Below are 27,067 nucleotides of genomic sequence, written 5' to 3'. Positions count from 1 at the left end.
ACACAGCTTTTCCCATGCTTCCACTCAATGGGAAGACTAGGGACACCCAGAAGTCCAATTCAGAGTTTCTGTCATGTGTAAGACCAGCTAATGACTATTAAATGTGGCCACAGAAGCTCCAGCTTTAGAAGAGACCTTTCCAAGAGTCAGTGCCAGTCTTTGATTTTTCCAAGATGACACTTAAATATGAGCTAATTCACTTAGTGCATTTATTATCCAAATCTGACCTTGTCAGTGATAACAATATGCAGTATATAATCTCGAAGCTTGAACCAAACTAGACCTGTTGCCATATACAGTTGCAGCCTCTCCAGGCCACAATGAGGGGAGGGAGTTCATTAAAAAAATTTTTAAAAAGCCAATATCCAGGTTCCAGTCTGAGTTGTAACATGTTTCTTTCAACCTGACTTGTTCCATTTTGCAAATTGAAAAGTACTACATACAGCACTTCAGGTGGTACAGCAACAACATTTATAAGTCAAATCATCTTCCCCCATTGAAAAATACATATATATTAAAAAATGCAGTTGGTTTTCTTGAACTTACAAGTTGAAAAAAGTACAGCAGTAGTACATATGGCATTTTGAGTGGTCCATCAACATCATTTATAAAAGCCAGATCACCTTCCCTCATTGAAAAAAGCAAAACAAAAAAAACCTAAAAATCACAGTTGGTTTTCCTGAACTTGTGTTACCTTCTAAAAGCATCATAATTACAACTTTGATATGAAAAAGATGAATTAATGTAGATAATTGGTGAAGTAACATTAATAGAAAAAGCACAAAAGGATAGGCTTAATTTTGCTTTGTTTCTTATGTTAGTTTGCATGTTCTAATGGACCCTTCCCAGAGTCTCAGAGCTGGATAAACTGGTTCTGTGAACTTGCAGCGGAAGGTGTGCAAATGAGCCATGCCATTGCTAACATTGTAGAATGAAAGGATTCCTGCTTCGTAATCTAGAAAAATGCCAATGCAATCAGGATCATCTTCTATCAGGATGGGGATTCTCTCTCCCTTGTGAAACGCCCAGTATTCAAAATCAAACTTCTTAAGGCACCAAGATGCTCTATTCCAGCCCAGTCGACAGGCTTCAGAATCTCCTTTCCTGCCAATGGTAGGGTAGGCTGCGCCAATCCACCATCCTGCTCCAGCATGAAGCACGTCAACTTCCCAGTAATGGCTCCCGGAAAGGAATGCATCTCTGCTTAGCACTTGCCATAATTTATCAAATCTCTTGGGACCACAGGGGTAAAATATTTTCCTCCAGCTGCAGCTTACTTCAAGACGGTCATCAGACAATTTCAGTCGTGGGTGAATGCTGTCATATTCCCAGGTTGGTGATCTTGCATCTGCAGTCAAAGCCATAAACATACTTGCTACATTTCTCTTTACCCTTGGAAGAAGCCAGAGTTACAAAACACCTGCAAAGGGGCCCACTGTTGGAAGTGTCTTGGGACAGTCAGAAAGCCTGCAGTCCCAGGAACACGAGCTGGAAAGGGCATGCCAAGGAGATCACAGCAGGGTACTAACATTGATGCCTCCACACCTTTCATCTGGGCCAGCCATGGTGATGGGGCCTCAGCCACAGCACCAAGGCTTCTTTATGCTTAGGGTTAGGGCTCAGCCAGAAAGCCCATAGATCCAAGGACACTGTATCTGGAAAAGGCATTCCCGTCTGAGCAAGGCAGGGCCCCAACATTGCTGACTCTACATTAGGTAGGGATAGGGTTCAGCTAGCCATAAAGCCTACAACTCCAGGGACACTGGGGCTGGAAAATGTATGTCAAGTATGTAAAGCAGTGAACCAACATTGCTGTCCCCATACCTTTCTAACCTAGGCCACCCATGTGATGGGCACCTCATCCACAGCACCAAGCTGTCATTTGGGTTAAGGTCAGGATTCAGAGAGCCACAGAGCCTACAGCTCTGGAGACACTGGGACTGCAAAAGGTGTGCCAAGAGAATCACAGCAGGGCACCAGCATTGACTCCACACATTTCTAACCTGAGTCACTCATAGTGATGGGATAAAGAGAAGCTATACACAGAGAATTATGGTCCCTCAGTCTGTTCCACCTGGAGGAGACTGAGGGGAGATCTCATTGCAGTTTACAATTTCCTTGTGGCGGGAGGAGGAGAGGCAGGCACTGATCTTTTCTCTGTGGTGACCAGTGACAGGACCCGAGGGAATGGTCTGAAGTTCTGTCATGCAAGGTTGAGGTTGGATATTAGGAAAAGGTTCCCCAGAGGATGTTTGGGCTGGAACAGGCTCCCCAGGGAAGTGGTCACAGCACCAACCCTGACAGAGCTCAAGAAGCATTTGGACAGCTCTCTCAGACACATGATCCTGTGCAGGCCCAGGAGTTGGACCCTAGTGATTTCTGTGGCTCAATAACAGCTCAGGAGATTCTAGCACTCTAGTATAATCATACTTACGTTTTAAGAAAAGCAACCGATCTACAGGAGTCATGGTTTTCAGCATTGTCCCAGGCTCCTTCTTTGCAGTGGGATTAAGGCTACTGAAAACATCTGGGCAGAGATAAAAAGAGACAGTTTAGGGCATCTGCCAGTTTTTCAAAAATCATTTTCCAGCTTCATGGACAAACTGTGTTACTTTTTCTGGGGAGGGGTTACTCACTCTGTATGCTTTCAGCGTTATGCTCTTTGATAGCATGGAGGTGCTGGACTATGTTGCCAAAGAAATACACAGTTGAGTACATCACGAAGTAATCACACCTGATTCCTTAAAAAGTAGCCCTTATCAGATGAAAATAGACAGCTGAAGGTGCTGGCACTCCCACGATGCTTTCTAGCAATCCTACACACATCTTACCACTGCCATGGCCTTTCAGATCAGGTTTGACCATTTGCCCCAGCAATCTGCTACTGTCTTTTCTGTGATATTGATTCTCTGATAATGGATTAAAAGGCAGCTGGGTGAAATGTGATGGCCAGTGTTGCCTGCTCACTCAAAGAGCAGCAGGATTTTCCCTTGGCTATTTAGGCTTTGTGGTTCTGTGTCCCATCAGGAAAAACTCCCTGCCTTAATCATGCTAAAGGTCATTTAAGGATGAAATAGCAGCTCAAAGACAAAAGGATTTCTAAATAGAGTATGTTTGCTCAGCTCTACAGTACCAAAAATCATTATTTTTTTCAGACTAAGGCAGATCACCAGGTAGATAAATTAGAAAAAGCTTTCAAATTTTAGAGGTACCTCAATGCCAGAGCACTTACACACAATTGGAAGTAGCTGAGAGAATAGATACATGCTGTATGTGTGATGGACTATATTAAATTGTATTGAAATGAATGGGAGGTGGGGGGAAAAGCAGCAGACAAATCAAAGATCATTTTCAGAGTTGGAAGAGAAACTTTGTATGTTTCTAAATTACCACTGCTATAGCAGCATTACACCCATGCTGTCAGAAAACAGTACCCATGCCTGAAACACTGTTTTTTCTCCAGATGATTTGGTAACAAGTTCTATTCTTACTTTAAAAGGACACATTCTTTGCAAAGAGAGAAGAAAGCAAAATTCAGAGCACTCTCCTAGGTACCTTCTTTAAGCCGAGCTTCCAATGGTTTCTGTAGAACGGACTGAAGAATTCTGATGAAGTGTTTATAGTGGTTCAGTAAGTGTTCAAATGAGAGAGGTATTGGATGCCACTCTTCTAACAAGTGCCTGAATTCCTTAATTTCCTTCTCAATTTCTGTGTACTTCTGAGGGCAGAAAGCCAAACACTACAATTAGCAGAGACTGTGACATGAAAGGACCCTCCCAGCTCCCATCCACCACAGAGCAAGGACAGCTCCATCACTGGTTAAACCTAGGGGCCATGACAGGCAAGCTTTGCTGAGCTCAGCCTCCCTTTCAGCTCAGCTGCCTGCCCATTCCTTCCGCCTGCCAGTGGAGCCAGTGGTCACCCCAGACAAGGAGAACCCAACAGCCATGGTTAAAAGAGATCTCTCCAGGATGGAAATTAATTTAGCCTGGCCAGGACCCTTTGTGGGGAATCCCATCAATGGCAAAATCAAACCATTAAGTTTTAAAAGCAATCTGAAGAATAAAATCCAACCTCCCCACAAGAAAATCTCCACAAAGTCACAAAGAGCAGCTCCTGTGTAGAGGTGTGTTGCTACCACACACAGCAGAGTGCCAGGACCATATCACAGCAATGGAAACTCAAGTCTGACACATTGCAAGGAAGTAAAAATGCACCAGAGGTATCATCCTGTAAGAAATGGTATCTTCTGGCTTCTGTCAGGGCATAAGCATATGGCAACACACTCTTCCCAAGGAAGGTGAAGATCATTAGGAGAGAGAAACTGATGTTTCTCTGTAAACAACAACAAAAAAAAAGCATTGCCCCCTGCAGTGAAGTTATGGTTATTGCTTATGGTGATTTCTTGCAGTTAAGGAAATTGCACATTTTAACTTCCCTCCTGAGGTCTCCTGAGGGCTGCCTTTTCTCAGATCTTCATATTACACTGGACACTTGATGCAGCATTTGTCTTCAAAATTAAGAGGCATCTATCAATCTTTTCCATTTCTGTTTAAAATTAACATGAATTTCATACAGACCTGAAATCAATGCCATAGCAGGAAAACCTAATATCTCAAAAATCAGGAACCAAATTTGTTCACCAATACACCAACACAAAGCAAATTAGAAAGCAGTTAGAAAAATGCTGTTTACATACTAAAGGATCTGTGGAAGACATCACTCGAGAAATTTACCAAGGACTGTCAAGGTAAGAGGTAGAAAGAGACCATACAATACCACCTCCAGCAAATGAATAGGATCACTGTCCTGTTGTATTTGTCTGATTCGATGTGTGAAGGTCTCCAGGGCTGCAAGCTGTTCTTGGCAGGACCTCAAATGCTGATCATGTGCTCCCAGGGCTTGCTGAGTCTTTTCATCAATGAAGTTTTTTGCCAAACTCTCTTCTTCCCGAAGAAGTAACTGAAGCTCAGTCATTTTTTCTGACAGCTGCCGTTTGATCATATTAGCATGTGCCTAACAGAGGAACAGAAAGAACAGAAGAATGTCTTCCCCTTGCTCAACAGACCATAAACATTTCAGACACTTCTCTTTCAGGCTTTCAGTGCTATGTTTTGGTTGAATTTTACTGACTTTCTCCATTTCTTCAGAAACATGTCTCTACCCCTTGAGGTAGTGCAGACATGATCTATCTGCTGATGTCTGGATGGAAAAGATTGAGGGAAGATTCCAAGATGCTTATTTATGTAGAAAAATCTGTTTTCAGAATTAACAGGGTACCAATTGCAACAAGAAGCAGACCTTGTCCTTCAGTAGCAAGTCTTTGCTTTTAAAGCAGGCTTGAGACAAGTAGCTGGTAGGAAGAGAAAACCTCCAACGCAAAGTGACATCAGACCAAGTCTCTAAAGCCCCCTCAAGCTCTTACTGACATTTCTGTGACAGAGCTGCTTAGATGCTCCTTAGAGCAGAAGTCATTTCATGCTCTATGAATGAGGTGCAGCTTAGCATACTTTCCCATTAAGACAGAATCAACAGAACTGTTCTTTGTGTTTACTCAGCTCTGAATCCAGAAAATTCAATAATGCAGTTCAGTGCGATGCAAGATACACAAGTGAAGCCAGAATAACATAGGCAAGCTGAGGCTACCTACTATTCCTCTGCACAAAAATTTCACTCCTGATCTTCCAGAGATGTTCAGCTGATCAAGGAATGAGGACCAGGTCTTTGGAGACTATCCCTCTTCCCTCTCTCTGATAGTGTAATATATTTTGATACAGGGAATACACTCTTCTCCAGAGAAGCAGTATGTGGCTGGATATTTGAATAGCTACAGAGAAAACAAAATGTCTCCCCTTGGAAAATGACCATCCAGTGGAGAATAAAACTACACTTTACCTTCACATTATTTACAGCCTGCTCTACGTTCCTTTTGTTACCAGCTTCTTGCTCTTTTTTCTCTTCTAGATTCTCCAACTGCAATTCCATGAGTTCCTATACAACATTGAAACAAAATAAAACACTGTTTCATAACAACTTCGGTAAAAAACAGAAACAATATCCAGCTTGATTTCCATAAAGGGGTGTACTGAAATACTCAGTTTCAGAATCATATAATACTCTGAATTGGAAGGTACAACTCTTTAATGAATGGCCTTCAACTCTTAAATGAATGGCCTTTTATGAGACTTATTAAGGCCAGTACAGTGATGAACTGTAAGGATTTCAGCATTTCACCCAGTGGTTATATTGGTAAGGTTTGGACAGCTGTGCAAATTAGCATCACCTTCTTAAAGCACAGGGAAACCCAGAGTGAAAAAAGCATTTTCCTCTTTAAATCTATGGTGCTGTGTATTTCAAGACTACGTGCTAATGCATTTAGCAGCTGAAGGGCAGCTAAGTACTTTTATTTAGAGGACAAGTGGAAGGCTCCACGTAGAATCAAAATCCAGTGAATGTTCAGGATGCTTCCCAATGTAAAAATGACCAATCAGATACCCCACTATCACCACAGTGATGCTGTAGTCTGAATGTCTGCAACAGCTAATAGTGTCAGGATGGCTGGTAATCAATCACAGTATCTGTGATACTTGGGGTTTGCCCAGCACAGCACAATCAATGTCCTATTTAAGTCTTGCCCCAGTTTCTCACCCGCAGCCCTCTGAAATTGGCTGCCCTCTGCCCAGCCGGTTGAACAGTGTTGGTGTACCTGGTAATGCATTTTTGTCATTGGTACCTTGAAGGATACAGTCAATGCTGCCCCACGCTCTCAGTGCACTGGTGCTAAAACAGGTCCTCAGTAAATACCAGGTAAGGTAGCACCAGCTGTAGCTGCTATCAGTGTCCTCTTCCACAGCTGAGACCCAGTCAAGAACACCTGCATGCACATGTACCAGTTCACAGCAACAGCCCCAGGGCAGCACAGCATTTAAACTCTGCATCATGGGCAAACAGAACACAGAGTGTTGCAGAGTGCAGAGTGATGCTTCACAAGAGCGATTTGCATTTCTGATGTGTCTCCTTAGAAAACACATGCAGGTTGTCATTTGAGTGTGGCAGAGTCAGAAGAAAATGGACTCCCAGCAAAAGCCAGACTCTGCATCTGGAAGGCCCTTGGCACAGGTACATCCATGCAAGCAGGTAAGTATTCTTGCATAGAGCAAGACACCCGTGCTATTTATTCCAGCCACAGTTTTCCAGCCTTGTCTCTGAAGAACTGAAATGAATCCTCTACACCACTAGAGGATTCATGACCTCTACCAGATACTAGCCTTCCTTAGTTTATTTTGCAGCCAGACCTCATTCCCTTCCTCAGAGAATGACAAAGACCACAGAGAAAAACCCAATCTTCCTTCTTGGCTAGTAACACACATCACTTTGTGCATTCACAACAGTGACCATATGCAAATACTTATGTCAATCCCAAGCATTTCTGGTTAAGCATTACTTTCTTTATAGAGGTACATGAAAGAGCTGCTTCCTACAGATTGAAGACCATGCCAGCAACCCATGTCATTCACCCTGAGGAACTGATGCTGAAAACCTTCCTTAAGGGGTTGCCTGGGGACTTTAACTCATTCAAGTAAAAACACTCTAAGAGCAAAGATTTCTGAGATGGCACTCCGAGCTCCAGTCAGGCTCACAGGACTGTGTGCAAAGAATGCCGATCCTGTGCGCTGCATTCAGGAGCGCAGGGAGGATCCTTTTCGATGATTTTAAACAGTCTCTGATCCAGGGACGAAGAAGCTGATGGACCTTGCTGCTTGATTCTCACATCTTCTTAGTACTCAAGGCTAGGATTTGCTGTAAGAGCTGCGGAAGATTCTCAGTGCAAGAAGTGCTGCCTGGCTGATGTCACGCCACAAAGGCCGTACTGAGTAACTGCTCACAGCGAACAAAATCCTTAGTCAAAATACCGTCCCTTAGGCTAAAACTACTGATAGTTTGTGCCTAAAAATCTCTGCAACCCTAAGCCAGTAGATGTCAGCAGATACCTCCGAGGGACAGAGGGTCACATGGGATTACAAGTTTTCTACCCGGCTCACTTCCTGATATGGCACACTGACAAATCTTTATCAACAGCACGTGCTGCCCTCTGTCCATCAGAGCCCCAGGGGAGCAGCATAGTTTGTAGATTTGTGCACTTTACTTCGCCTCGGATCAGGTTGACACTGCACAATATGTGCATCATCCACACGTTCCCGCCCTGCCATGAAGGGAACACAAACACTAGAGCGAGTTCCCACCTGCAAGAGGGATGAAAGCACACCAGCAGGCAGGCACAGTGCTGTGCATTGCTTAGACATCTTAAAGAGTTTTACCTCTGTGCTGCTGTTTGTGGCAGCCTCAGTGCACGGCCCTCTGCCCTTGTAATACTCTCTAACATGAAATGCAATAAAATGCTCCAAGAGTTTATCATAACTTGTGTACTAGCTCACAACCTGTGAACTTCCAAGCAGGAAGTTCTCTAGGAACTGTTTCTTCCTAGCGTTTTCTGTAGGAAACCTCCTAGTAACGCTGCTCCAAAATATCGTACAAGGAGTGGGAAGGAACTTTTTGAAATTGCAGAGGGGGAAAAAAAAAAGGAAAAAAAGAAAGACAAGAAGCTTCGGAACATCAAACCTCTGTGTTACAGTATTTTAAGTCTTCCAGGCTTAGCAGCACAGCATGCAGGCCTCAGCAAGCCTCCTGGCAGGCTCTCCAGTTAAAACAAAGCACAAGAAGGAGTGTTGGCAAGCTTGCAAAGCTTCCTGAAGATATTTGGTGGACAGCTACACTGGGATGAAGAAAAAAATCTTAGGGAAGTACCCCTGGGCTGACTGTGTCTGGGATGGAGTTAGTTTTCCTCATAATAGCCTGTGTGGTGCTGTGTTTCAAATGTGACTATACTGTGAGTGCACAAAAAAACTAGTAGGGAACACAAGCAGGAGATGACCCCTACTAATCAAAAAGGTAATCCATACCATATAACATCATGTTCAGCACACTGGAAGTGAGGTGTTTAGGTGGGTCAGCTGTCTTTTGCTCAGGAACTGTCTGGTGAGTGTCTGCCTTTACATCACTTTTGTTCTTCTTCTCTTCCCTCCACTTCTCCTTCTCCTATTAAACTTATTTTTATCTCAACCTATTAATTTTCTTGGTTTTAGTGTTCCTCTTCTCCTGTCCCACTGGTCAAGGAAGGGGAATAAGTAGGCAGCTGTGTTGTGCTTAGCCGCCTACTAGGGTTAACCCCACAACATCCCAGAGGAGTTATCAGAGAGCTGTGCAGGGGCAGTCACTGTGATCTAGCCAGCTACAATGGTGGGGCCAGGGGGCAAACAGAAATTACCTTTCCCCTTTTCCTGGGGCACCTATGTTTTGGTCAAAGGTTCTTCCAGCCTGGCAATAAAAACAAATTCCCTGGGGCATCCACACTCCTCTGATTCCACATACAAGTCTGAGGATAAAATGCTGCTGTATGTGACCTAACAATCAAAGCCACTTCCTCCTTGTTCCTTGACTTATATACCCTGTTTTGCGGACGCTTGGGTGTGACTGATTAACTCTTTCCTTTTCGTACACAAACCATATCCTTGTGCAGAAGCATCAGGCTGTCCCTGTCTATATGGGATCTACAAAGCACTTGTTGAAGTACAGAAAGCACAGAAACTTTGTTCTGCTAGTCAACACAGCCTACAAACCTTGAACTTCACAAAGTGTTTACAAGGCAAGCAAAGCAAGGCTGAAGATCGGCTTAGTACTGTGGCGCTGCACTAATACTTACAGATGCCACCGTCACACCCTAGCCAAAGAAAACCCAGCGGCACAAGTTTCAGAAACGAGGGGATAACCGGCAAGACGTGTCCAAGATGGGGAAGATCTCGGCTCAGCCCCCGCGGCACAGCGGCCCCGGGCACTCACCTGCGTGCGGCGCACGGCGTGCGGCAGGAGGCAGGCGCGGTGCCCTCGGTGCGCGCCCAGCGCCGGGCACAGAGCGCACACGCAGCACCCGCAGTCCTGGCAGAACAGCTCCAGAGGCCGCCCGGCGTGGACACCGCACAGCCGAGCCCCCGGCTCCCCCTGCGCCATGCCGGGAGCCCGGGGAAGAGAAGGATGCGGGGCCGGCAGGTGCAGGAAGAGGCGGATATGGGGCAGGCGGGGGCAAGAGAGGCGGATATGGGGCAGGCGAGGGCAGGGAGAGAAGGATGCAGGGCAGGCGGGGGCAGGGTGTGCGCAGCGGGAGGCCGTGGCGCACTTCGGGCAGGCGAGCCGTGGCCGTGGCCGTGGTGTCTTCCAGGGTATGTTTTGTCACTTCCTATTTTTCAAGTTGAATGCTGTGCTCTGAAAGTTCTAATTTATAGAAATCGAAATATAGTGCTCATGCTCTTACAGAGTTTGCACGCTTTCATTGGCCGTAACTCTTACCTGCATTCAACCAAACTCATACTGTCTTTTTAATATGCTTTGTTATTCCTGTGAATAAAAGCAATACAGAGTATTAACACACATACGAGATGTCAAAAAATAGTAATATATTTAAAACCCAAGCATTTTGGTGGAATATGTGAGAGTCAGAATATGTATTAGTACATAAGAATATGCAGCACAGAGGAACAAGGGCAGTCCTGCTGAAATCAGGCAGAATTTTATGCCTGCAATAGAGCTGCTGACATAACCAACTGTTTAGAAGGTGCCTTGTAAATACAAAAATCAGGGTTTTTTTCTTGGAAAATGTTTCATACAGATCCCAGGCTACGGTTGTGGAATCTTCGGATCATTATATATCTGCAGATTGTTTGCTCTTGTTCTACACAAAGAAAAGTGCTAATGCCTGCTTAAGTAAAATACGTTTCACTTCCTCTTTGGGACCCTGTTCTGGTGCTTGACCATCCTCAGAAAGAAAACTTTTCCTGCTGTCAGTCATAATTTTTCTCATTACAGTTGGAGCCATGTTGTTTCACTGTGCCTTTCCAAGGGGAGTTTCAATCTCATCTCAATCTACACCCGTTCAAGAGCTGTAGATTGCGCGGAGTTCTCTGACAGAGCCTGAACAATTCCAGTTCTTTGCCTGTGTGTACTAAAATGTTAAGCTTTAGCTCCATTACTGTGTTTATGGCTTCTGCAGGAGGGTTTGCCTAATGGAGTCCTTGTGTCCTGTCTAGAGAAATGTGTGTCTTAAGCAAACATTTCTATCTGACCATTCAGGAGCACTCCAGCAGCCACACCACCAGAGACTGTAATTGCTGGGACTGAGGCCCCATCACAGGGTTCACACTGGGCCAAAGGCTCCCTGTCTTGAACCCCTACACACGCCACACTCACAGACAAGGCTTCCTTAACAGTTCAACCCCAGGTTTCCAGTAGCAGAATCTCAGACCTCTGGATCCCTTAAGAGATTTATTTATGGTTCACTAACAGAGTAACAGCTGGTGCCTCAAGGAGGAACCCTGAACAAAGGATTATCTGGACTTTTATACCAGCGACAGAAAGTCTGGGGTCTTTCTGCTGAGTCCTTGGCTCCTGCTGCCTCTCATTGTCAGCCCCCAGGCTGGTGCCACAGGTCCCTGTGCCCTTTCCTGTGTCAAGGGGTGGAAGTTCATGGCCTCTTGCCTCGGGCTCCCATCCAGAGCTCAACCTGCAGCTCTCATTGCAAATGCACTCCGAGCTACCTTCACAGAATGTTTACCCTTTTTTTTTTGATTGAGCATACCTGCTAATATATTAAAAGGGAAAAAGAAAGTTTTCACGGCATTTTACACTGCCCTTACTTACAACATTATTACAAGTAACAGAATTAAGCCTAATGTTGTCATAGAGCAGAAACTATTATCAAGACAAGATCATGAAAGATTCTTGAAACTCATTTATTGTCTAACTGGTTTATCATTCACTACTTATTGGATATGAAACTGGTGTATCCAGTTTTACTAATGCAAAATTTTAATAGCAAAATAAGAACACAGTAAGCCAGCATATGGTCCCTTCCATTTAGGTTCTAATTTGACTTTTTGTGAGAATATCTTGATTAACACTACATCTGCATGCTGTGTATCATTTACTTCTATTTCAAGTGGGCTGAGCTGATACTACTGTGCATACTTTCTCCATTCCTTGACCCCTTTCTATATTTTATATATAAAATACTGGGTCATGCATTCTTTTCCATCCAAAAGGCTGGTCTTAGCTGGAATATAAGTCCTGATCTAGCTGAGTGCCTTCCAAAGAGACTTTCTGCCAGTGCTATAGGTTGTGATGGAACATTCCAAACATTCCACAGTGCCAAATTTAAGGTTTGTGGCCATTTCAGATAATTGCATGTACATATTTTTATGTCCTGTTCATCCCCTCTACTTGTCCTGAAGATTGTGACTGATACAGTTATATGTAATTTTCTCTCTATTCTCAAAGACTTACACAACTGGTTGTTTATATCAGCTGTAAAACGAGCACCCCTGTCTGATTCAATTGACTCTGTAGAACCCTGCATCTAGGGATAATTTCTAATGCCAAGGCCTTTTTTACTCCTCTTGTGCTGGCCCTTTTTGTTGAAAAGGCTTCTCCCCAGCCTGATACCTGGTCTGCTGTCACTAGCAAATACTTATATGCAGCCATAAGTGTCCATAAAGTCTATTTCTGGAGGCTGAAAAGGGAAGTAGGCTCATAATTAGTCATCCTAACTCTGATACTTGAGAACTTCTGGTAGGCTGGAAAGCTCTTTGTGATTTTTTTTTGCAGTGGCATAAATTCATGGAGCTGCCCATTTTTTATTCTTTTTTACCTGGCTAGCTGTTGCCTCTGCCTCTCCACTGACTTTATTGTGAAACCATCTAGCCACACAGATTAAATATCTCTTTGACAGAATTGGCTTCCCCTCAGTAGACTATATTCCATCATAATCTTGTGTCGCCTCTCACTTTTCTCATTGTTTCTTTTCTTCTATTGAGCAGTCCTTCTCATACATGGTCTTAGGGTCTCTCAAATTTGGCAATCCACTCTGGCCAACCAGCACCACAACAGCACATTCTCTATCATCAGGTAGAGGCATTAGATTCACTGGATTCAAGGTGTTACACCTTTTTGATATTATGTGCCATTGTGAAGATCAGTCCATATCTATGTGCCCATTGCTGTGTTAGAGCTTGGGCTGCAGACTGTCAACAGTATCTCCACATCATGTGGGATATGAACTGTTTCTGGGTGTCTCAGGATAAGAGGGACAACTTATTTCTAATATTTTTGCTGCTATTGCCACTGACAGGCCTGTGCTCCTGCTGCAAGTGAAGTTAATTTAACTGAGTAATTTGCAAATGGTCTATGATGGGGTCCTAAATTATGCTTCACCACTCCACTGGCAATTCCTTTACATTCCTGTACACACAGATCGAAGGGTTTTGTATAACCTAGGAGCCCAAGACCAGGAGCAGACACCAGAGCTCCTTTTATTACTGTGTAAGCTTATTCCTTCTCCAGGCCCTTTGCAATAGACTTTATCTTTTCGTTCTTGGTTTCCTCATTCAGATGCTAACACAGGAATCTACGGTCAACAAAATCCCACAGCTCTAAGCAAACTTGGTACATTCTTTTCACGACTGGATGTGGGAGCCTAACTATGGCCTCTATGCTTTCTGGATCTATCATTCATCATCCCTTCCCAAAGCAAAGCCTAAATATTTAACTTCTTCTCTGGCACAGCTGAAGTTTGGATGGAGATGCAGTCTGTTCCCTCTTTTGACAATACATAGAAGTATACCATCAAATATATAAACACTCTTGTCACAATGAGCCAATGACAGATCATCTACATATTGTACAAGAACCATTTTTCCCTGCAATTGTATACCTTCATTGAAGTGCATTAAGTGCCAAAATTCTCTGTAGATTCAATGGGTCTAACCTTCTATATCCTGAAGACCATAACAGAACTTGCAAGCATTTTCTTGTTTACAAGGTCTTTTAAAATATATATAGAATTATCACAGTTACAAGCAAGTACTAATCAAGAAGAAATCTCATGCATGTACAAAAAATAAAGCAGTGTTTTCACCTGACATAGACCTTCTGGAAAACCTGCTCTTAGTGTTTCAAGCTTACACCACAACAATCAATTCAAATAGTTACAATAACACACAGATTGAAGATGAACATTCCTCCACATGCAGATCTCCCTGAATCCCCCATTGTGAAGATACTCCACGTGCACACAATAGCAGCAGAGGATGAACTATTTCATATGGTGTTTTGTGCACTCTCCAGAGACATGTTTTGTCTGTGCAGGAATTGCCTCAAAAAAGAACTGTCAGGAGATGGGTAGATCACTATGGAGACCTACTGTGGACAGGGATACAGGGCAGCACAGACTGACACTCCCTCCCCAAACTGGCCATGGGCAGTCAGAGCTCACCGGGTGCTGTCCAAGCTCTCCTCAGAATTCCTGATGGGTTGTGCCACTGCTCTGACTGTCCCATGACACCCATCTCTGTCAGTCTGGATGCAGGGATCTGAACCCAACACCTGACTGATTGGTGGAGGGCAGGGCAGTCATTGCTCATTCATTTGGAATGGCACTTGCCTGTCACCCGTGAGGGACTCAGCCAAATCTCTGGTCACAAGTAATTTAATCCTGGTGCAGCAACAGAGTAAGAGTGAGAGCTGGTGCCTCGAGGAGAAACCTTGAACAAAGGATTATCTGGGCTTTTATACCCCCACAATTTGTAAGCCAGAAAGTCTGGGATCTTCCTGCTGAGTCTTCAGCTCCTGCTGTGTCTCAGTGTCCAGTCCCCAGGCTGGTGCCACAGGTCCCTGTGCCCTTTCCTGTGTCAAGGGGTGGCAGTTCATGGCCTCTTGCCTCGGGCACCCATCCAGAGCTCAATCTGCAGCTCTCACTGCAGCTGCACCCTGAGCTACGTGCATTGAATGTATTCCTCAGCCCAGGGCTGGTCTTCATCACCATAAAGCCACAAAATGCTGATGGAAGATACCCAGCTCAGGACCCTGGTTCCTTTTCCGGCAAAGTTAATCCCCAGCCTGTTGGTGTCCAGTCTTAATTGTTGCAGTCACTCTGCAGGTTGGATAAGCCCAGACACCTCTCTTGATCTTTGTGAAATTCATGCTGGTGCTTTTCTGCAGCACCTCACAGTTCCTCAGAAGACTGACTCTGCCTGCCAATTAATCTTTCCTCATCCTCTGCTTCCTACCCTCCTTGTTTGTAATGACAGCAAATTCTGAGGGCATATTCCATCCTATTGCCCTGATTGCTGATGAGAACATTAGGCATACTGGGCTCATCTTCTATCCCAGAGGAATGGCACTAGTCTCCAACTGCCAGTTCAGGTGTTCTAGTCTATCTATCCAAACAATGTCATGAGTTTGTAAGGACATTTTAAGGTCTATTACTTGCAGCATTAGAATTTGCCTGTTATTAGTACTTAGGGCATTTCTCATTACAAATGAACTTATTGAGCTAGATTCTCTGTGCTTTCTAGTGTTTTAAATTGTTTACTGCAGAGAAGAGAATTGTGATAAAACTAAATAATGCTTGTGTAAACACTACTGGATAACAAGGTGCTGGTATAATGCACCAAAATAAGATGTAATTTCTCCCCAGTACTTTACTGTCTAACACTGGGGGAAAGTGCTGCTGCACTGTGGTTGTGAGTGATCTGAAGATTCTCTTTGCATCCAGCTCCCACATTCATCTCTCTGGAGGGAAAACACCTTTAATCTTTCAAAACAGGTTTTAAATGTCTCAGAATGCGCTCATGCTGTTTTTGCCAAGAAGAATCATCCTCCAGCACAGACAGTGGAGAGAAGAATTAAATCAAAAGAAAACAGGAAGTAATAATGTTTTCCTCATTCAGCACAATCTCCATGTGAAAGCCAGCTGAGGAAGATGTGGGTGGAGTGCGTTGGTAGGGTCAGAATGAGTCTGAGACTTCATTTGTTAGTTTTGAGGTGAAATGCCACTTTCCTTCTCCTGACTTGGATCCAATATAAGCCTTCTGCAACATAGGGGTGCGTTTCTGCAAAACTTTGGTGTGAAGCTGGCAGCATGCAATACACAGAGGCCAGGCTTTTATTTAGGTGTAGAATCCTCTACTTCTTTGTAGAAAATTTCTACAAAATTTCTAATACAAGCTCTTATTTCATCTTCATGCTTGTGTACAGGAGTAAAGGAGGGAAGTCTGATTTGGTGTACAATTTACAGGTCTTGGTGCCGATTTGGACATCTTTGCAGACATTACAGAAAACTAACCAACCAACCAGCTCAAAACCAAGTGGAATCACCACTTCAGCAAAGACAATGAGGACTGTAATTTGAATGGCACTAATACACCCCCTGTACACGCTGAACAGCCTTTAGTTGTTGCCACAAAAGGGCTGAATGTTGAATAAGGCTGAACTGAAGAATCCAGTATTCAAGCGGGCTGTTTTCAACAGAAGTCACCCTTCCCACTGGCTCAAGAAGAGAAATCATTTTTACTGCAGAAACCAGAGTTTATCTTGATTTGGTTTTCCTCAGGGCTACTTATTTCCAAAGGGACCACACAGGGAAGATCTATTTTATTCGGAGTCAAGAGGACCTCCTGGAAACATGCATACATGTGTGTATTTTAAGTACTTTAATTGTACAGCTAGAAAAATGTGTCAGCAGTGCTATGTGAATTCAGTTTTCATATTCAAGTATTTTTTTTCCTGAAAAACAAATAAAATTTTGAAACTCCTAATTTTACTGGCACTGGATAATCTTTTGATGTTTTCATTAAGAAATTAAATGAAAGTAGAAATTTTCTGTCACTTAGTTGCCCACTATTTAATTTAAAAAGACAGAAGATCATTTTAGGCTATCAAAAAAAATCAGTGTATGTATTTCTTTCTAATTTATAGCTGAATATACTTTCAAACACATACTTTTCAAAGTATACTTTCTGTAGTATTGTGGATAGTATGCATTAAAGAAATGTCAGAATTACTTCAAACTGACATGAAAATTTTGCCTTTCCTTGTAGTATCACTGAGTTAGCTGTGTACTGGCAAACCCTTTCAATACCCACATTTTAAAGCACTGAAAATATTCCAGGCAAACAGGGATGAAGAAAAAGTGAATTTTTTTATGCCTCAATTTTAATAGTGACAATAAACCTTGTGTTGCCTGGTCCTCAGAATTGGGACGACCGTGACAATGGAAAGTGACTTTCCATTTGTAGACACTGGAATGGTCAGGGACCAGTTGTACCAGTTGACTGTTTGTAGGTCTTGTGTGTCCAGACAGGTTTCAACCCAGAAGGATGAAGGCAGTGGTGGATGTTCCAGCAGGACTCCTCTCATCACCTACTAAGTTCTTGGGAGTCTGGAGAGATGCTTGCTGAATGGCAGCTAGGCAGTGTTATCCCAGTTTACAAGGCCAAGAAGGATGACTCAGGGAACTGCAGACCTCTTAGTGTAACTTCAATACCTGAAAAAGTTTTGAGGAAAATCCTACTGGGTGCTGTTTAAAGGCATTTAAAGGATAATGCAATCATCAGGACAGCCAGAATAGATTCACAAAAGGACAGTCCTTTTTAATTAATGTGCTATCCTTCTATGATGATGTCACCAAACTAGGGGATGAAGGGAAGGCAATGGATGTAGTTTTTCTGGATTTTAGTGAGGCTCACGGTCCCTCACAGTATCCCTCTGAACAAGCTTTCTGGCTGTGGGAAGATCAGATATGCGGTGTTCCTCAGGGATCACGGCTGGGAGAAGTGCAGTTCTTTGCCAGTGACACACAGTGGGACCGAGGGCACCCTCAGCAAGTCTGCCACTGACACCAAGCTGTGTGGGGCAGTCGACATGCTGCAGAGAAGGGATGCCACACACGGGGACAGGCTGGGAATGCACTCCTCTTAGGCTGTTTACTCACCCACCCAGTACTGCTGTCTTCCCTCAAGGCTGAGCTCCGATGCATTTACTTTCAGATGTTTTACCACAGGAAGACAAATTCCTTTTTAGGCAGCCCAGAGAACAGTTGTTTTCCTAGGCTGTAAGTGCACATTGCCAGCTAATATCTAATTTTTCATCTATTGACATCTCCAGGTCCTTCTCTGCAGGGCTGGTCACAACCCCATTCATCCCCCAACCTGTACCGATATGAGGGACTGCTCCTTATTTTTCTTTGTTTGTTTGTGTGGTTTTTGGTTTCCCCGTTAAACTGTCTTTGTCTCAACACACGACTTTTCCAGTTTTTACCTTTCTGATTCTCTACCTGATCCCACTGGTGTGAGAGTGAGCAACTGCGTGGGGCTTTCCTGATGGCTGGGGTTAAACAAAACACAGGCTAAGGTGCCCTCTGGGACAAGCCAAATTGGACATAATCTTGGTTATAGGCCAGAAGGCATGTTCCCCCTGGGGTAACCACAGCCTCTAATACTGCATCATGAATGGATGCTGATTGCACTGCTGACCTTCCCCAGAGTTTCTCACTAATCTGGATCCTTCCCTGTCACAGGGGAACAGTGTTCACCTCAGATGGCTTTAAGCCGTCCAGAATCAAAGCAGTTTATTGGTTTCTCAGTTACACACAAATAGCTGTCGATGAGCTTGCACTTCTAGTCTCCTGAGAGGTCTTGGGCTGCAACTGGGCAGGGCAGCTGGGCAGGTCTCACCTTAATTCGGGCCCCAGAGTTCTCCCAGAGGGGACCAGAGCTCAAGGAAGAGCAGCAAGGGAAAAATGAGCTGCTATTGCTCCCTGTGGCAGAAAGAAGACAAACTCATTGTCATTCTGACCCAAGTTCAGGTACTCCCTGATAAGTAACATAGAGAATAGAAATTTTCAGCTGCCCCGAAGCTGCTGAATTAAAATTAAAGACTAACCAAAAAAAGAGAAAAGTATGTAAAGGTATGCACACAGGACGATAAGTGTGGCTGCAACCAGTCGCGAAACAGATAAAGAGGCCTACAGTGTGTTTTTTTTGGAGAGTTATGTAACAAGAAGCAACAGTGCATGCCCAAGGAAAATGTTTGAGGGAAGGTCACCTTTAATACTGAAAGATTCAGAGAATATGACCACCAGAGACCCCTTTTGATGACCTTCTGGGACCTTACTTACCTGCTTTCTAATGCTTCAAATCGTGTTAAAAAATTTATTTGGTCTGATTCCAGTATCATCCTGAGCCATGATGAGAGACTAAAACATGGCCCAGGAGTATTATTGCCCTGCAAGGTTTAGGGCTAGAACATGTGACAACTTCACTCTGTGCTCCAAGCACATCTGCCTATGCTCCAAAAGAAGTTGCCTGCTCATGAGGGATGAGAAAGATTGTCCATGTGTTAGAGGAGCTCCAAATACAGGTTCCTGGGCTTGGGACAAGCATGCTGGTAATCAGCCTTGGGGACTGCTGGGAGATGTGGGAAGCAGAGACAGGGTGCTCAGCAAGGGCAAGAAGGTGGGTGCAAATGTCTGCTGGGTACAGCCAGAGCAATTGGGGTCTTCACTGCTGGCAGGGCTGGGGCATCTGGGCACTGCAGAGCCCCAAAGAATTCCCTGGCAACTGGAAAGGCTGAGAGCTGAATGTGGTCCTGGAGAAAATCCCTAGCACTAGATGCTGAGCTGCAGGTGCCCCCTCAGACAACATGAGAGGCAGCTCTGCACAGCCCTGACAGCATCAAATCTTGCCTTGCCTTTGGCCCTTTTGGGCCAGGGCTCCTCTGGCTTTGGAGACACCTGAGAGCATGGGGCTCTGCAGGACGTGCTGTTTTCAGGCTTCTGGGAGAGCTCACCAGAAGGCAGTGATCCTTGCAGCAGCCCTGAAATCACCAGCTGTGTCTGGGACCCTGCAGCTGAGCCTGGCTGGGGCACAGGGGGCATTTGTAGCTGGAGCCAGAGCCCCGATGCATGCCTGGCAGCAGGAGAGATTTATTGTGCACCACAGTCAGGCATTTGGTGCTTGCAAGCACAAATGGTTTTTTAAAATTAAATCTCCTTCCCCTCCTGTTTGCTGCCTTCAAATAGGTAAGTGCTAGCTACACTGTGGCATGGCAGCAACCATCCTTCATCATCTTAGTGGCCCTTCACTGGACTCTCTCCAGTATGCCCCCATCTCCTTTGTCCTGGGAAGCCCAGAACTGGGCTCATTACCAGTTCTTTGACCCTTTTCATCCTGGTGCTGTATGACCATTTCAAATGCTGGCACCTCAGTATGTGCCATGTCCATCAGCCTCACTGAGCTGCTTCTCTGGCTGCTTGTACAGAAACAGGTACCAAACACCAAAGCCTCCCAGTTTGCCAAACACCATGGGACTGGAAACATTGGAGGAGATTTGAAAAGATTTCCTTTGAACCTCCAAGCCCCAATCCATCAGCTGGTGAGGGAGGAAGGGAAGAAGAGACGGGTTTTCCTTCAAGGATGGTATTTCTCCAGAATAACTTCTGGAGAGGTGGTAGGCCCTGCCTGCAACTTAGTCAGCCAGTCTGTCTGGGCAAGGTTCCCCAAATACACTCTGACAAGCCAGCACTTCATGGTCATTCTGGGTAGGTGAGGGCTGAGAGCATCTCTCTGGCAGCAGGCTGGCAACTGGGAAGGCATTCCTAGGTGTTCCTTATCAGTTTTCCCTCAAACTAGTAAGGGCGGTGGTGTCCACAGTATGACCCAACAAGCCTTTCTCAGCCCTGACAACTGCTGCTGGTGGCACACAGACCTCAGACAGAGGACGGGAAAATAAAGACAGAAAAAGGGGAGAAAGAAGAGTGTGAGAGCCTGGAATTAGCCCTCGCATCCTTTGGGAGGCAGCATACAGGTAGGGAATAGGAGCGCATTAGCAGCCACAGCTGCATCCCCCTTCTCTTTCCTTGTTTTAAGGTCGGATTTTAAAAAAATACTCCCCAGCTAAACTTAGAGGGACATGCTGCTCCATCCTGGGCTACTTGTGCCAGCAGGACTTGGGTTAGCTTTTGGGTACCCCTGAGCGTCCCCAGTCATGCATTCAGTGTCTCAAAAGAGCATCTCTTTGTAACCTTGCTGCTCCCCATCCCTCTTCTTGCGCCTCCCCACAGCATCTCTTCTGTGCGGACAGTAGACAAGTGAACATCTCCTCTTGCACCTGGGCCACAGTACAAGCCATGGATTTGGCCTCAGCAGCACCTGTCAGAGTTTATACTTGGCTTGTGCACCGAAAGCCTTCAGAGTAGGAGGAGCACCGCCCCAGGCTCCCTGTGAAACAAGGCAGTCAGTACTTACCTAAAATAGACCAATTCATTGCTTTACTTCAGGTTCTGTGCTGCAAGCCAGCCTTATTACACAGGCTCTCTGGTCTCCCAGCCACATTTCAAAGCGTGGTACCACAACTGAAAACTAGCTGACAGGAGAGAATTGAAGTGTAACTGGCTCCTTTCCTTCCTTTTCAATCACATGCTCTTGCTTCCCACATGACACTCCCCCAGCACCCCGGCGGACTTTCCACTTACTTGCCTTTTGATGACAGGCAGGAGTTTCAGACCCACCTGCCCGCCCCAGTGCAAGGAGTGCCTCGTCCCCCAGGTGCCTCCTGTGGGCAACCACGGCCTGGAGCGCTGGGAGCTGCATCACTCCTCTCTGGCTGGGGTGAGCTGAGGAAGATGACATTCTGCTATGGGCAACTCCCAGGTTCAAGGCAAACAGCTCTCAGCAGAGCCCTAGTGATGCCCCTGCTTTCACAGGCAGGGGAGGGATTCTCTGTCACCTGGTGTTCTAAGTCCCAGACAGGATCGAGGCTGCATATCCAGCAGGGAGATGCTCAGATCTAGGAAGACTGTTTTCATGTGCTTTGGTTGGAAGAAGACACGTAGGAAATGACAGCAGGTTTCAATGTAAACACACAGTCAGGATATGCAGCTGGGAAAGGGATTGACACTTAAGAACAGGAAATGTAGAATTTCTGCTTGGCATTCTTATCTATGCATTCCACATGCCCACTCATCCTATTTTGTACTGACTTAATTTTGTTTTCTTATTTTCTCTTACTGTTATTGCACTTCAGCCACGGATTCTTTCTGTGACATTCTGTTTGCTACAGAGAACACTCCAGCTAGCAGTAAGGCAAAGACCCTTTTCTTCCCTGTATTATCTTTTCCCATCTACCTCTATTTATGACAACATTCTGATTTCACTTTCAATTTTTCTGTTTTGCTTGTCCGCCACGTTATAGATGAACTGTAGCATCAAAAACACTCTCTTAGGAGTGCAAAGGTAGCTAGGCTGAAATCTATCTGCATTCATTGGGAACTAAGATTTTATTAAAATAGGTGTTCTCGGTGTCCTCTGCCCTTTGCTTACCCATATTATCCTGGTTATCAGTTTTTTGTAATAACTTGCTCAACACAGTCAATTGCAGAGCAGGTGGTTCTTGCCCGCCTAACAGATGGTTGCTTTTCAGGGGCCAAAGTACAGCAGCTGAAGTTCCTACCCAAAAGGCACGTAACACATTTCCCCAGAAAATTTCCAGGGAAATAGAAACTGCCCCACCAAGTTGAGGCAGGTAACAACCTGCAGATTTTTGGAAAAAGAGTCCAGGAATATCAGCAGGTACCATTTACCTACCATCTGAAGTGTAAGACGTGAATTACTATGTAATAATGTAATTATTGTAGAATAATAATATAACTATTATTGTGCAGTAATGGTAGATACAGCTGCATACACATACTTAGGTCAACCCCGCCTTACTTGTATTCAAAACCAAACCAATACATCTACATGTCAATCTGCCATAATTTAGATGCCCTGCCAATGAAATCATGCCGTTTACATGGAAACCACAATATCCTCCTACACACCACTTTCCCTTTCACTGAGTCTGGCTTTCATAGAAAGTGTCGGTACCTCGGGCAGAAAGGATGCCAAGCAGAACACTCCCTGTTTGAGGAGTGTGCCTTGCAGTCTGTTTCCTGCTAATCTGCAGCCCATTTTTGCCACAGTGACCCTGCCCCTCTGCATAGCCCACTGAGGAGAAAAGCACTCCCAGTCTCATTCACCTAATAGCAAAGCCAGCAGTATCTCTGAGATGCAAAAGTATTACCTATTGTCATGGCTGTGCCACAGAGCTTCAGCAGAACTCTAAAACATTCAACACTTTCTGCAACATTCACAGCACACTCCATAGCATCTAAGAAAGAGCTTAGAGACCAGCTTCCCCCAGCAGTAACATGTGGCAGCAAGACTGAGCTATCTGCACAGCTCACAAGGAGATTTGTCACACTGGCAGCAGTATTGTCCTTAGCTCTGTCTGTTCTGTCTGTCATTGTCACAACGGGCAGGAAATTGGTTCAGCCTGGCAATAAATCATGATCCCGTCCACTACTGAAGGGGAAACACACCACGTGGGGAGGTGGGGGAAGACAAAAGGGAGGAGGACTGGGAGTCTGTAGAATTTGCATTGTGCTTGAACATTTTGTGCTCTGAAACTACAGCTCTGAGGCACAGCCAGATTCATAGGGCAGTGGAGGCAATGCCCCGTGCAGAAAAAAAGTTGTTGAATTGCTGCCATCTGCAGTTCCTACGGAGACTAGAAGCCTTCTGCGGGCTAATGCATTTTGCTTCATCCCACGGACACAGTGCAGCAGGGGCTTCTTGTGCTTGGGTACAGTCTTCTCAACTCCCTTTGACTCATTTTTTCTTCAAGGTCCCAAGAGAAGAACTAAATGGAACTGTATCTTTCCATTTCTATTCTCCTACAGAGCCACCTACCTAACAGTCCATGAAATGAGGGCAGAAATCCCAGCTAACAGACTCAGCAGTGTTTCTGAAGCTCAGGGATGCTGTGATGTGTAAGACAGTTGATGCTGAGACTCCCCCTGGCATCAGATCTTGCAAAATCCATCCTAAGCAAAATTATGGCCTCACTGAGACAATCCCCAGGAAGACCAGAGCCCAGGGTATTTGGTATAAGTCAATTCCCAAGGAAAAGTCTCCTTAATCAGCAAATAGTCTCCTTAATTCAGCAAATCTTGTCTGCGCTCTGAATTTCTCATACCCTGAGAAAGATTAACCAAAGCAGATCATTGTTTCTTTTCTTAATGGATTCAGACAGATAGTACCTTTCAGTTCAGGTGTGAAGTTCTGTCAAAATAGCAGTCCTACCTGCTACTTCAGGATGAATTTAGCAGCTAACCCTTCCACATGACCTTTAGTTAACTTGAAGGCTTCTGCTTCTGGCTCTCATCCCTAGCCCCTCTCCTGTGATAAACTGACGTCACACAACAATTCTTAATCTGCTTCACTCTTCTTCTATTAGTAAATTGATGAAACTTGACTTGTTGAGGACATTACACAAAAATGAGGGTACACAGAATTGTATGACCATACAAATTCATTATTGTGATTGTCTTCCCTGTGACTTCTTCAGCATCTGGTATTGATATTCATCAAAAAACGTCAAACCCTACAGTAGTTGTATAGTTTCCTGCCCTTTTGTGTACAGTTAATGATTGTGCATTGTAGAAGCACATTCATTTTTTGAATGAGACACGCCATTAATAACAGACAGATGGTCTGGGTATAGAATTCATTTTAGTATGTGAGTAAGCAATCATCCAAGACCAAAACTGACATCTTTATTTTTTGATGCTGTGTCTTTTGTAGTATTCCACTGCATTTACTCCTTTTGTGGCTACCTGATCCTTCTCCATGCCGAAGTCTTACAGATGAAGTGCAATCACTTCTTTTCATGCTCTGCCACCTCCTTTCCCTGCTCTATTTCCTTAAAACTGTTCATGCTGGCCCAAGAGGCAATGGTATACACAGGAAGATGAAAAGCAGTCTGAAGTAACTGTTTCTTTAATTTGGCCTTGTTTTTCAGAAGGAAAAGATAGAGCAAAATGCCATAAGGCCAAGCAAAACAAAATCATACAGGTTCAAAGTGCTCCTGGCTCTGCATGTTGGACTAGATTTGGGTAGAAAGGAAGTGTATGTTGCAATAGGGTAGTAATATAAATAACCTCTGTACACAGAAAGGGTATTATCAACAGCAGGTCAGTAAATTGCAGAGCAAGAGCAAGCTGTAAGAGAGCCAGTACTTGAGATATTGCAAAAACATGTGCTTTAGGAGCATCAGTATATCTAATTACTTCTTTCAATTAGCATGATTGCTTTATGAATTTTTACAGAAATACTTTCTAATTACTATGCAAAACTATCACAGCTACTTGCTAAGGATTTCTTTTGAAGATGGTAGACCATATAAACATTATGGTCTACGTACTTAATTACTAGTCTGTTGCACATGAAAAAAATATTTCCATTCCTTGTTTTGAGTACAGTTCCTTCTTGTTTCTCTTGTTGAACTCATGATTTACAGTTTTTAAGTAAGTCTATATGATGGCCCAAGCTTCCTGTACTCAAATGAGCTGTGAATTGCTTCTCAACTTCTCTCTCCACATTCCTCCCTTAACTGCCTCTCAAAAAAATCAGACATTCGCCAAACCCTAGCAAACATGATTTGGTGAAAATGATTCTCCTACATGCACAAGTCTATAGGAAGAAACAGTGAGACAGGAACTTGGGGGGGTATCTCCCAGGACATTAATCATGGAGGACTAGCTTGGGCATCTGCACAACTGTTAACTTTAGACTCTTCTAGTGGTGCCAGGATGAGCCTCGCCAATACATCCATTTCAAAATGAAGATTTGCTAAATTTTGTTCTAGGTACCAGAAGTCTGATGGTACTTCAGTTCCTTCACAACTGGAAACTGCACTTTAAGACACATCGATGTGTTAAGTGACACAGTGCAATCCAATGCAAAAGCCAGCATGTGAGACTGTGCTAGGCAAAATATGCATTTCAGAACTGATGGCTCACTTTCTATTTGCATGTTTTGAAAAGCAGAGAGTTTTGTGGTTGCAGCAATATACAGACTCATAGAATAAGCTCAGTTGGAAGAGACCCATCAGGATCATTCTGTCCAACTCCTGGCCCTGCACAGCACCATTCCGAAGAATCACACTATGTGCCTGAGAGCATTGTCCAAACCTTTCTTGAACTCTTGTTAGGCTTGGTGCTGTGACCACTTCCCTGGGGAGCCTGTTCCAGTGCCCAACCACCCTCTGGGTGAAGATCCTTTTCTGATAATCCAACCTTAACCTCCCCTGACTCAGTTTCATGCCGTTTTCTCAGGTCCTGTCACTGGTCACAAGAGTCAAGAGATCTTGTGAGGATATTGAAAAACAGCAATGAGTTCTCCCCTGTCTCCTCTAGGCTGAACAGAAAAGTGATCTCCAGCTGTTCCTCAAACAGCTTCCCCTCCTGACCCTTCACCATCTTCACTGGCCTCCTGTGACATTCTCCAAAAGCTTAATGTCTTTTTTTATTCTGTGTCATCCACACCTGCCCACAGCACTCGAGGTGAGGCTGCCCCAGCTCAGAGCAGAGCAAGACAGTCCCTTCCCTTGCCTGGCTGTGATGATGTGCCTGATGCATCCAGGACAGGGTTGGCTCTCCTGCTGCCAGGGCACTGCTGGCTCAGGTTCAAATTGTCATTGACCAAGACCCCCAGATCATTTTCCATGGAGCTGCACTCCAGTCTCGCATTCCCGTCTATACACACACTCAGGGTTGCCATGGCCCAGGCACAGAATCTGGCACTTTCTCTCACTGAACTTCATACAGCTGATGCCTGTCCAGCAATCTCCTTTGTCCAGGATTCTCTATAAGGCCTCTGAGGGACTAGACAGCTTCTCCCAATTTACAGTTGTTGGCAAACTTGCTATGTATCCCTTCCAGTCCTGTGTCCAAGTAATTGATGAAGATGCTGAAGAGCACAGGGCTGAGGTTGGAGCCCTGTAGAACCCCACCAGTGACAGGTCACCAGTCTGATGTCACCCATTCGCTGTAACCCTTTGTGCCTGATCTGTGAGCCAGTTGCTCACCCATCCCATCATGTGTTTAACCTGGTATGTGCCGGATGTTTTGTCCAGAAAGATACTGACAGAGACAGTATGGAAAGCTTTACTGAAATCCAAAAAGATTACATCATCTGGCTTCCCTTGGTCAGCTAGGTGGGTTATGTTGCTGTAGAAGGAAATCGAGTTGGACAAGCAGGACTTTCCCCTCAGGAAGACATGCTGGCTGTGACTAACTGGGTTG

The 27,067-nt window shown here is 44.6% G+C and overlaps 1 protein-coding gene across 2 annotated transcripts; it reads right to left on the bottom strand.

Moving 5' to 3' along the window:
• Nucleotides 1-185: 185 nt before the first annotated feature.
• TRIM14 (tripartite motif containing 14) lies at nucleotides 186-10,119 on the bottom strand. Of its 2 annotated transcripts, XM_014887129.2 has the most exons (6): nucleotides 9,898-10,119; nucleotides 5,896-5,991; nucleotides 4,783-5,016; nucleotides 3,556-3,718; nucleotides 2,435-2,527; nucleotides 186-1,348 (listed from the first exon to the last, which is right to left on the bottom strand). In XM_014887129.2, exons 1-6 carry the CDS (start codon nucleotides 10,063-10,065, stop codon nucleotides 813-815), a joined length of 1,290 nt encoding a protein of 429 aa, XP_014742615.2. In that variant the 5' UTR covers nucleotides 10,066-10,119; the 3' UTR covers nucleotides 186-812. The 2 variants fall into 2 exon arrangements, with proteins under 2 accessions (XP_014742615.2, XP_088013289.1); XM_088157163.1 differs by lacking the exon at nucleotides 5,896-5,991 and having other exon boundaries at nucleotides 9,898-10,107.
• Nucleotides 10,120-27,067: the final 16,948 nt, after the last annotated feature.

The sequence above is a fragment of the Sturnus vulgaris genome, chromosome Z, assembly GCF_052056855.1.
Source record: "Sturnus vulgaris isolate bStuVul1 chromosome Z, bStuVul1.hap1, whole genome shotgun sequence".
In the NCBI taxonomy this organism is placed as follows: Eukaryota; Metazoa; Chordata; class Aves; order Passeriformes; family Sturnidae; genus Sturnus; species Sturnus vulgaris.
The sequence above is the reverse complement of the archived record's forward strand: the minus strand, read 5'-3'. Positions and strand labels throughout refer to the sequence as shown.

Bases quoted from the DNA above. Each gene is read 5' to 3' on its own strand.
- TRIM14 (XM_014887129.2), bottom strand. From the start codon at position 10,065: ATGGCGCAGGGGGAGCCGGGGGCTCGGCTGTGCGGTGTCCACGCCGGG. The intron at 5,992-9,897 runs GTGAGTGCCCGG...AATGTTGTATAG, and splicing joins ACGCCGTGCGCCGCACGCAG to GAACTCATGGAATTGCAGTT. The intron at 5,017-5,895 runs GTAAAGTGTAGT...TTCCTCTGTTAG, and splicing joins AGGCTGTAAATAATGTGAAG to GCACATGCTAATATGATCAA.